The 11,977-nt window shown below is 45.6% G+C and overlaps 1 protein-coding gene across 1 annotated transcript; it reads right to left on the bottom strand.

Annotated features, from left to right (window-relative positions):
• Window positions 1-380: 380 nt before the first annotated feature.
• Window positions 381-8,298, bottom strand: LOC123019027 (alanine and arginine-rich domain-containing protein-like). The gene is made up of 2 exons (XM_044421467.1): window positions 7,951-8,298; window positions 381-518 (listed from the first exon to the last, which is right to left on the bottom strand). The coding sequence occupies exons 1-2, from the start codon at window positions 8,296-8,298 to the stop codon at window positions 381-383; spliced, it is 486 nt and encodes a 161-aa protein (XP_044277402.1).
• Window positions 8,299-11,977: the final 3,679 nt, after the last annotated feature.

The raw sequence follows: 11,977 nt of genomic DNA, 5'->3' as shown, positions 1-11,977 counted from the left end.
TATTACAGAACACTCAGATAACGTTACTATCAAACTATTGCTTTCAACCACTTTCCCTGGTATTCTCTCATCTCTTTGAAGATCTGGCAATTGTTCTGACAGGATACAGTAACTCTGTGGCATTCCTTTAGAAAGCAAAGCATACACTCCCACCTTTGTACATAAGCCATTATTTTTTCTACTTCTCCTGAAACTTCAAAGGCAGTGTCACATTCTAATGCATAAACAGCACTCCTTTGCCAGTCTAGTTAACTGGAGTTCTCATTAAGATTCCAGCTGCATTTCTGTTACCAAGCTGAACCTTGCTGTGCAACATAATCTTCAAACTCGGCCGTAATCATTGGTGCGTCTTCAGATTTTATGCCTTGAGATACAGTTCATTATTCTGGGCTTGCCATGATGCTTGGCTTTGATTCTAGAGCTGCTGACATGTCAGTTTCATTTCTCAGCCTCTGTATTTCCACGCTTAAATCCAACAGAGTTTTGGCAAGCTTGCGGTTCTGGGATTTCATTTCCAACTATAAAGAAACAAAAGACAATGACTGTTTTTAACAGACGATTACCATCCAGAAAGGCTCAATTAGCACAAGAGATCAACTTAGCATACTTTCAGTGCTGCAGAGTTGTCCTGGAATGCACATGGTAAGAAAAAATAAAAGTGATTCTGAGCAAGTGCAGAGTTATTTCCCTTGTCATTGCTTAACAAAAACCTGATGCCAATGCTTAAACCGTACGCACAAAACGTGTACGTGTGTTTGTTCTGCTGAACATTGCATGAATCTTTCACAGGTACAATGCCATGATCCAGGAGCCCTGCTTTTCTGATTCCATAGCAAGAGCTGTGCAGGGAGTTGTACATATGAGTATGTGTCCTGCAGACATTCGAGGCAATGCAGATATGGCAGGGCTGCTGAAAGTCTTTGCAGCCCAAGGGCTCTATTCCATTTCAGAGAAGATCACAAAAGGCATGTGGGCAGGCCAGAAAAAAGACCCCAAAGACCAGCATATTCTATCTTAAAGCTCTTACTGCAAGTCGTTAAGCCTTAGGAGAGGCATTTCGACTTTTTGGAATGAGGATAACCCTTGCACAAAAGTCCATCAAATGACTGGTGGTTGGGGGAAAGGAAGCTGGACAGGGGACCGAGGTGTGGCTGTCTGTGGAAGCTCAGAGCGCCTGGCTTCCATAGCCCTGATGAGAAAGAGCAGACTTGCAACAGCAATCAAGGAGCAGAGGGAGGGCAACAGGCGGATTCCCAGGGAGATCTGAGGCTGCTGTATCTTTTTAGACCTGACATATTTCATCTGCGGCCCCCCGAGGAAGAAAGCCCTTGGAGGAATGTGTGGGTTCTTTCCAACTCCAAGGGTTTTTTCTCTCCTGCTCCTGCTTTCCCTTTTGCTGTTTCCAGGAGGTGGGTGAATCAACCACCATAGGTCACTTTTATTTTGCTTTCGGTGATGTGTTTCTATTGCCACACCCTAAACACACACATACAAAAAAGCGGGGAGGACAAGGAATCCTTTAGCCGGCGATTGATCTATCATCTACAAAATAAATAATACAAGAAGGCAAAAGTAGATGATGCTTTGGATAATCATTCGATTAGAAAAATAGGCAGTTGAGGAAGAATTTGCACAGATACAACAGGTTTGGGGGTCTGGTATCTATATGTCATGTGGAACTTGGGATTAAATGGAGGCTGACCACAGTGGCACAGCAGCAGTAACCTCCAGACTGGATTACTGCAAGGTGCTTGTTGTGGGGCTGCCCTTAACGCTTGATCTGGAAGCTGTGCACAATGCAGGAGCTCAGCCGTTGCTGGGAGCTGCCCTTTTCTCAGCATGCAACTCCTTTGCTGCACTGGCTGCGTATTTGCTTCCAGATCTTGTTTAAGGTTAGGGGACTAGCACAAAAAGCCCTAAATGACTCGGGACCAAGGTACACCTCCGTCATTACCAACCTGCCCAGTCACTGACGTTATTGGATAGCATGTTCCTAGTTGTTCCACACAGACTATTCCAAGATGGCTTCTTTGTCTGACCAGCCATGAGTTTTCACTGATATTCTGTTTTAAGATAGGGTGTGAGAGGTTGTGCATGAGGGAAAAGTTGGCTATCTTCCCTAGTCCATCAGAAAGTAATTTCAGCACAGAGACCGGAGCCACAGAGGAGAAAAGATATCCTTTAAAACCTGACCAGAGCCAGGAGGTAGAAGGAGGAAGAGGCAGTGAGAAATCTGGTGTTTGGAACTGTTTCTCAGACAGGCAAATGTTTGGGGGAAAACTAGAGCACTAGATCCTGTTTAATCTTTTCATTAATGACATGGAAGAAGGGGTGAACAGTCTGCTGATCAAATTTGCAGACGACACTAAAACTGGAGCAGTGGCCACAACTGAGCAGCAGGTACTCCAGATCCTTTTGGATCTGGACAGACTATGGAAGCAGGCAGGAGACAACAGGATGGCGTTCAATGTGGATAAGTGCAAGGTCTTGCACTTGGGGCATAGGAATAGGTGTCATAAGTACAGGTTAGGTGATAAGTGGCTGGAGAGCAGCACTTGTGAAAGGGACCTCGGGGTGCTGGTTGACTGCAGGCTAAACATGAGTCAGCAGTGTGATGCGGTGGTCAAGAGGGAAAACGCCACCCTTGGTTGCATAGCCAGAAGTGTGGCTTCTAAATCGAGGTATTACTACCACTCTATACGACTCTGGTGCGCCCGCAACTGGAGTATTGTGCTCAGTTTTGGGCCCCTCATTACAGAAAGGATATAGTCAGGTTAGAGTCAGTACAGCAGTTGGTGGCCGGTTTGCAGGGGATGGGGTATGAGGCGAGACTGAGGGAACTGGGTCTCTTCAGCCTGGAGAAGAGGAGACTCAGAGGGAATATGTTGGCGACATACAGGTATATGAGGGGATGTCACACGGAGGTGGGTAGAGACCAGTTCTCCCCTGCAGAGGAAGGCAGGATACACTCCAATGGAGCAAAGCTCAGTGAACCAAGGTTCCATTTGGATGCCAGGAAGCACTTCCTGACAGTTAGGACCCCGAGGGTGTGGAAAGAGTTTCCACAGGAGGTTGTTGAGGCCCCATGGGTGCGGGTGTTCAAAGATAGGCTGGACATGCGCATGGTGGGCATGTCGTGAGTGGAGCTGGCTGGTGCTGGAGGACAGACTAGATGGCCTGGGAAGCCCCTTCTGACTCGCTCTGTTTTTATGTTTCTATGTTTCTAGAGCAACACTAAGGAATGAGACAAGCATCAGCCTGTCTATGGTGAGAGAGTGATCCTTTTTTTAAGGGCAAGCTGGAAAAATATTTAGCTTTCACACAGAGCAGAGAGGACAGATAACTTTTTAGAAGACTTGGCAGGATGCACTTATTACATTGGGTTCTATTGTTTCAAAACTCTTCTTGTTCCCTTGTTCTGGCCACTGCGGTAAATGAATTCTTATAAAATTAAGTGGAAACCCATGTATCTGCAAAGACCTCTGTTCACGCTCTACAGCCACCTTTGTCAATGGGGTGGTCTGGCGATGTGTCGGACTGCAAGGTGGCCCTTCATAGCTTTGTTTTGTCCTCCATGACTGGTCTAAAGAAGTCACCTCTCATATGGCTGCTTCACTCAGGATCTTTCTCCTGAATGATGAATAGCAGGACTGGAACCAAGGGTAAGTATGATCAGGCACCTGCCAAGAGCCCCCACCCCAGCAGGGAACCAATGGCAAGTGCCTGAGGTGCTTCTCCTCTTCCCTGCTTGTTTATCCACCTCTTCTTCTGGCCCAGCCCAGAGTGGAAATGAGAAGGAAGGACAGCGGGATTTCTGGCATTTTTAAATCACGCAGTCCTCATCTCATTCACAGAATTTTATCAGGGGCCAGGGTGGTCTGCGATGCCCATACATGGTTTTTTCCTACTGTAACTCTCCCAGATTCTTCCACTGCCTCCTTAGTCCTTTTCCATTTCACACAGACACTGAATCCGTTAAGGAGGAAAAGATGGAATAATTGCACAATTTCTTTTGACCAATAGTATTAGGAGTCCTCTGCCTGGAAGCACCTTTACCTGCAAAGCAGGTGTTGTGGCATGCATGCTCTCTGATGAGATGCTTTCTTCTTTGGTGTTTTCTTCCCTATGAAACGCAAGTGGAGTTGTATGAATCTGATAAGTAATTCCAATGCAGGGCTCTCCCACAGGCGCTTTTTTTTTTAATTAAATGGTGCCATCACGTTGTCTCCCAGTTTACATGAGGCTCCAGACAGTGTCCCCTTCTATTCCTTACCTTCCCATGTTACTTTGCTTCTTCCATCTTTTTTTTAAATGCAGACTATCAAATTACGGAGGAAGATGGAACAGCTGTACAATGAGTTCTAATTCTGGAATGAACCAGAATAAAACTTAAGGAGTACATATTAATATTTGTCTTCATTCAGATGGTTCAAACTGTCCAGAAAAATTTGGCTGTGCTGTATAGAAGTATAATTAATCCTCATTGTAACAGATCCCATTTCTAAACATATACTATTTAAAAATGCTTCAAATAAATTAATGCTTTGATTAAAACTGGATAGAAGGTATACATAGTATCTCTTTGTTAAGTCTAATCTAGGGATCTTGTCAAAGGAGATAAGGATAAAGTTTGCCTTAATTAACCTGCAAGGAAATGAGATTCTTGGAAAGAGCAAACCATGCCTCTGCTCTGATCTACTAGCTCCTTCCCTCCACATCTATGTCCACCTTTACTGTAAACAGACCAGGTTCAGGGGGATTAGCTGTTAGTCACCATGGCAACCATAGTAACAAAAGAGAGTTTGTACCTGCTATTTTTAAACTGACCTGACTCACAGGGCAGGGTTAATAGAAGTTGCCACCTTGTGGCTACCAGTGGGGTTTTCTATTAGTCTCTGAGGTTAGGTTAAATACCATTTAATACTTTTATACTTTGCAATATCTGTGATGCAGTCCTGTGCAATCTTTTCCCACAACATCCCACAACTTTTAGCATTCTCCAGTTGGCCATGCTGGGAATTCTTGGACTTTTTCCCTGACTAAGCATGATTTGAACTTCACCCTTATATGAGTTCACTTTAGCAAAACATGACTTTTAAAGCCCTCAGAATTGCTGGCAAACCTAATGCCTTGCCTGGGAATAGAATAATTCACAGGGTCTCTTGGAAATATATTACATAGTACAAGCTGTCAGGTGGAAAGAATGTTCCACATTCATATAACACAGGAACTTACGACACCTTAAAGATCAACATATGTATCATGTCACATACTTTTATGAATCACAATAATACTTGAAAACATGTACCATAATAATGCTAAAAGTCTTCACTGATTTTGCTGCAACAGTCCGTGGAGAGCAGCCAGGTGCCTTCCAAATACTTTGGACTGCAACTTCCCAAATTCCTGACCATGAGCTCTGATGGCTTGGGTTTCTGGGAATTGTAGTCCAAAACGTGTGGAGGGCACAAGCAGCCTAGCCTCAATTATACAACCAAGAGTGTAATCCCATGCAAGCTGGGTGTTGTAGGCCCTTATCCTGCCTACATGTGCATAATGACAATTATGCCTTGTGTATTCATATACAATCATGTTACCACTGGTAGTACCAAGTATTTATATCGCAGATTTCAGTTATTACACTATATATCCCACATGTTTCCTCTTGCATTTTCCCCATGGTGGCTTACATAGCCCTCTTCCACTCTACTTTATTTCCCTGTGATAGGTGAGGCTGAGAGTGAGTGGCTGGCCAGAGGCCACCGAGTGAGCTTCATGGCTGAGGGGGGGCTGGAACCCGGATCTTCCAGCTCCTCAGTCCAACATTCTAACCAATATGCCACACTGGTTCTCAAGGATTCAAATCACTTTTCTTATATCCATCATTACAACAGTCCCAGAAGGTAGCCCAGTATGATTGTCTCAACTTAGGAAGAGTGTGTGTGTGTGTGTGTTGTGGAGGGTGCAGAGAAACAACTGGCTTACTTAAACTTAAGGCTGCCTAGTATGCTTAAGGGCTGAAGTGAGATTTTAGCTGGCGTATCCCACCTTAAGGCTCACACTCAGTTGTTAAGCTACATACACTGTGTTGTAAAACCAAAGCCACATGAATAAGCAAGTCCACTCCCTGGGTCACCGACTGCTAATCATGGTAGTCCCTTGACCTGATGAATCACAGAACTATCCATTTTAGGATTTGGCACCTCCTCTCCCTGAACAGTTTCCATCGCTGCTGTTTCATTCAGTATAAGAATTTTAAGAGTTTTGTTTTTTTCTCTTCCCTGCACATCCAGTTTTCCTTTTGTGTCACTTAGAGTGTGAGCCTGAGGACAGGGCCCTTAGGCAAACCACTGTGACAGCCTTACAACTGAAGAGCTAGATACAACACTAAAGGGAATATGAACCTGGCCCCATCTGTTAACCAGCCAGTCCGTTGTGGTTCTTATTATCTCTTCCTTTTTGCATCACAGCTATTAGAATCAGATTGTGAGTCTGCACTGCAAGGACTACTTTACTTTTGGATACCTGAACATCACTTTAAAAATGTATAAGCATGGTATAAATGTTTAATAAAACAAGTAGCAGTATACTATAAATTCTAAACATTCAAACTAAAATTTTAGACCAACGTTAAAATGAATAAAAATACATTTGATGCCTCTCAAACTCCAGCCCACCATTTCATGTCTGAACCTAAAAAGAGATGGGCTAGAGAAGAGTCCATTCAGTCCAGCATCTCTTTGGACACTGGCCAACCAGCTGCCCAGACGAAAGCCGCAAGCAGAACTGGAGTACAACAGCACCCTCCTACCCATGTTCCCCAGCAACAGGCACACTGCTTCTGGTATCCGTTCTTCATTTATTTCAATTTTATCTCACCCAAGAGCCAAGGCTTTCTGGGTCGTCAGCAAAAGTTAAAATTAAATAAATGTTAAAAGGACATTCCTCGTTTTTAAAATTAGCAACCATAGATAGGCTTCTTCTGCAGAGTTCTGTAACCCTCCCTTTTAACCACCAAAACTGGTGGCCACGCCTTGTGACCTCAAATTCTGTATTTTCACTGCTGTGTGAAGCAGCTCCTCCTCCTATCTATCCTACATCTCTCCCTATTCAGCTTGATGGGATGCATCTGGTCCTATGCAAGAGGGAGAAAAATGGCTCCTTCTGTACTTTCTGCACATCATGAAGAATTCTGTACACTTCTAGCATGTCTTCTTACTCTCCCTTTTTTAAGCGAAACAATCCCAGATGGTGTAACCTTCTCTTATAGGTGATTTGTGTCTGCTTCCGAATCATTTTAATTGCCCTTTTCCGCACTTTTTCTAACCCTACAGTATCCCTCCTTCAAATGCGGTGACCAGACATTTGGGTACCAAAACTGCTGTACCCGATACTCTAAGTGAATGCACGCCTTAGATTTGTATAAGCGAAGTACAATCTTGGCAGTTTTAAGTTTCAGTCCCTTTCCTAACTATGCCAACCATGAGATTTGCTTTGTCCGCAGCAGCCGCTCACTGGGCCGACTTTTTCATTGCCCAGCACCACCCCAAGGTGTGGGGTCAGGCGCTGCTAGCTCACACCCCACCCGTGTATACCTGAAGGTGTTTTTTGGGGAGGGGGAGGGAGCGGTTTCTTCCAACGCGCATCGCTTTTGCACATGCTTAGGGGGAGCCATTGCCACGGCGACGCCCGTGTCCCCAGGTTGGAGAGAGCCCTCTGGCGCGCTTCGCTGCCCCTTGCGGCTCTATCCAAATAGCCCGGCATCTCCAGCAAACCCGGCCGCGTCGCTGCGCCCTCCCAACTGCAGACCGTTCGCGGACGGGACGGGACGGGACGCGAAGCCTCGCCGCGCGTCCTCTGCCCGGGCCCCGCCGCCGCCCTTCCTCCCCAGCCGAGCCCCTCCTCGGGGCGAGCGCACACCTGCCGGCCCCCCGCGCCCGCCCCACTCACCAGCTCCACCCGCAGCCACGCAATGGCTCCCTCCACGTGCGCGCGGCGCAGCTCGTCCTGCGCGGCCGCGGCGCGCCGCCCGCCCGCGCCCCTGCTCGCCACAGGTCTGGCCCGCCGGGGCGGGGAGGCGCGCCGCGCGCGTTGGAACGCCTGCCGCAGCCGCTGCTTGACGTCCTCCAGCAGCCGGCTGGAGAAGCCGTCCTCGCCGGGGCCCTCCTCGGCGCGCCTGCCTGCCTCCATCGGGCCTCTCCTCTGGCAAGGCCCCAGGAGGCAGAGGGCCGGGGAGGCGGCCGAGCACCGGGAGGAGGTCGCCGCCGGCCGGCCCTCCGGCGTCCTCCTCGTCTCCATGCCTTTTGTTTCCTCGCCCTGGGCGAACTGTGCTTCTCTTTTGCGGGAAATCTCCACCCCTCACCCATCCTCCTTTCCCAGCATATCGTGCCAAAGAAAGTGGGAGTGAAGAGGGAGGGTAGGAGAGGGACGCCCTGGGGAATTTGCCCCACCCTTGCCCCATCCCATCTTGCCCTCTCTGGTCTCTTCCCAGCGCCAGTGCTGTGCGCAACGGGGATGCACCAGCCAGGAAACGGGATACCCAGGAGGAAGGATACCACTGATAGCATCATCACCACCACCATCATCATTATGCTAAATCTTGCTTTTCTCCTGGCAGTGATTTAAGCTCTCCGGGCAGTTTGGAGCAGCATAATCCCTGCAGCACCCTGTACAGCAATGCATCGACCAAAATCCATTTGAGGGCAAGGAGAGAATTCTGCAGGGTAGGCAGAACAGACGATCTGAAAGGAAGCCTCAGTGCTCAACAGCCTGGTCTTTGGAGGCCTCTGGAAAGAGGATGCTCCTTGCTGACTTTCGAGAAGTGAAGGTCTGGCAAGCCTGTGGACTCTCTTCTCTTCCGCTAAAGGAGTGGTCCGTCCACCCCGCTGCCCATTTGCACTTGCTGAAATAAGGGCCTGCTCTGATCTATCTCTGCTGAGTCACAGTTAGACCCCCCTGGAGGAGCTGGCTTTTGGCCCCCTCCTGCTCCTTCCCTTGAATATTTTTCCCTGAAGTTTTCTCTGAAATCAAGTGCCCTCCTCTCCCCTGCCCTTAGGACAAATAGAGTGTCTTAGAGGGGACACACACACACACACACACACACACACACACACACACACACCCCACACCCTATGTAAATTAGCATATGCAAATCTGCTTTTGGGTGGGGGTCCTTTGGGGCTGAAGCTTTTTGGAACCTGGTGCTACCACTCCAATGAAGAGCTTTCATAAAATGTAAATGCTTAATTTCTAAGGAAGTGGTGAAAGTATTAATAGCTAACTCATATTCTATGCCATTTCTTATAGAAGCCTAATTCTACATTGTGGGGGGGATTTACTTCAGGTGTGTATGTGTGAAAGAGAGAGAGACACACAGAGTTTGCATGCATGCACTTTGCATGTGCCCAAGAATCTTCTCTTGCTTCTCCTGTTGCTTGAAAGTGTTGGAGCCTTGCTTTACATTAAGTCAATAGGATTTCACAAAGCAGTACTGAAGAAAAAAGTTAGTTCTGGTGGGTTCCAAGGATCTGATGGCATGCTTTCAAAGAACTTTCCAAAGATAAATTCCAAAAACTGTGTGTCAGATATGTGCCCTTCTTGTTTAGAGAGGCATTGCCTCACTTTTGGCTATGGATAAATTGCAAAAGCTCAAAGATAATACATTTATTTTAAGGATGTCCTGTATCTTGACATTCTGTAGTAGAGTGGAGCTATTATTCCAGTAAGTATAGCCACTACTTAAAATGCAGTGGTTGGGGAATGTAGCTAAAGCTTCATCACATGCCAAACCCTTTCCTGATCTATGCAATTCACATACCTAATACCCTATCAATTTGACTCTGAGACTTGATTCACTTTTTGTTAACAAAAATAAATAGAGGTTGCGTATAGAGTGTGGACTTTTAAGCTAGCTCCATTATGCAGAATCCTAAGTAGTAGAGTGGAATTCTCACTCCACCTGTGCCATGAGGCTGACTTTCTTTTCTTTTTTCCAGCCCCTGCAATCTGCAAATCACAAAGCCACAAAAGAAACTATAGTAACTTGTCACACATTTGTCCTTTTTCATGGGGCACCCCAGCTAGTTTGGAGCTAATAAAAAAGCTGACAAGTACACAAATGCAATTATGATGCAAAACACCAAGGACAGCATGAACAGCCAGATCTTTTTAAAGGAAGAATTTAGTCCTCTTTGTTGTGGAAATGAAGTGGTGATAATGTTCCCAGAATAAGGAATGGCACAAACTGTAGGAGCCCTTCTCAAATTCTTTATCAATGTCAGCAGATTTTTCTCTGCATCTTGCAATAGGGTGGTGGGATTTGGTTGGCAATGGAAGGAATGTTGAACTGTGGGTGAATGGGTAGTTTCTGGTGACTAGCTCTCAGAAACAAGACTGTAAAATACAAAAGGCAAACATTTGATTGGACTTTCTACAATAACATTCGTCCCTTATACCGAGCAAGTTATGCATGGGACACTTCATTTTGTTTTGTTTTGAGGTGGATATATATTACTGTAAAAACAATGCAAAGAAGTGCAAGTTGAGTCCCATACATGTGAATGAACACACAAGTTAAGAATAGGAGCCGTGGATGATGGATTAGGATCCATTTAAACTCCAGCAGCAGCTAACCAGTTCTAGGATGCTAGTGGCCACTTATTCATGGCCAAAAATGAGACAGAGTCTCTCCAGAGAAGATGTGCACACACTTGACACATGCTAATGGAAAACTCTAGATGTGAATGTAGCAAGAATTACTACTCTACCTGCATCTTACTATTATGTGGAAGACAGTGGTGAGGTGACTTTCATGCCTGTACAGCCCAGGTGCTGCACGTAGTTGGGAATTCTTTATTTTTGAACCGGACTTGGGCCTTACAACCCTTCAAACAGAGGATGCATAGCTGGCATCTCTCTATCAATCATCTGTCTGGCTAATCTTGTAAGTAGATTAGAACCATCTCTTTACCTAGGACTTCCACGATCATTTGTGATGCCTAGTTTGCTTGCGAATTCTGACATTAGAAGAATTTGGTTGTAATGCTTTTATACATTTTAAGCATTATTATTGCATTGCATTTATATCTCACCTTTTTTCCTCTTCTGAAGAACCCAAAGTAAATTACATAGTTCCATTTCATCCTCACAGCAACAACCTTGTGAGGTAGGCTAGGGTGAGAGTGAGCCACTGGCTGAAATTCACCCAGTGACTCAGTAGGAACCAGGACCTAGATCTGTCAGATCCCCAGTCTAACACTTTAATCACCATATCACCTCACACTGGCTCTTTTAGTAACCCGACCTAGTTTAGTTGGAAGAAAAGACTTATAATTCCCAGCACACCATGGCTTGGGAATGCTGGAGGAGAAAGCAAGCAGGACTATTTTCCTGTGCAAACATGCATAGCATTGTACCCTTATTGTCGTACAACACCCAGAGAGCTTCAGCTATAGGTAGTGCATTTTGTAAACTGCTTAAGATACATTTTTAAAATATAGTAAGTGGCATATAAAGTGACAGAGCACCTGGAGGAAGTCTTCTCTGCGGTGGCGCCCCGACTATGGAATGCGCTCCCCAGAGAGGTCTGCCTGGCGCCGTCATTATATGTTAAGACCTTTCTATTTAATCAATATTTCAATAAGTTTTAACATCGGATTTTATTATTGGATTTTATTAATTGCAGCCAGAGTGGGTCATCAATTTATTTATGCTGTTAGGTGTCCAGAGACGTTAGTAATTGGATAGCATACAAATTTTCTAAATAAATAAATAAAAAAAAATCGATTCAACAATGACAACAGCAGTATTGTCAATGGAACAGGCCAATGCATGTGTGTATCTGTATACTGAGATATTTATGGTCACTGAATGTGGAAACTGCAGTTAGAATACATGCAGCAGAAGGGAGACATATTTAATTATTCTTGTTAACTGCTTTTGTTGTATGTAGTTACTGAATTCCTGGTGAGAGCTCCAT

This window comes from Varanus komodoensis, unplaced genomic scaffold (genome assembly GCF_004798865.1).
Source record: "Varanus komodoensis strain SLA01 unplaced genomic scaffold, ASM479886v1 scaffold12, whole genome shotgun sequence".
NCBI classification, from domain to species: Eukaryota; Metazoa; Chordata; class Lepidosauria; order Squamata; family Varanidae; genus Varanus; species Varanus komodoensis.
The sequence above is the reverse complement of the archived record's forward strand: the minus strand, read 5'-3'. Positions and strand labels throughout refer to the sequence as shown.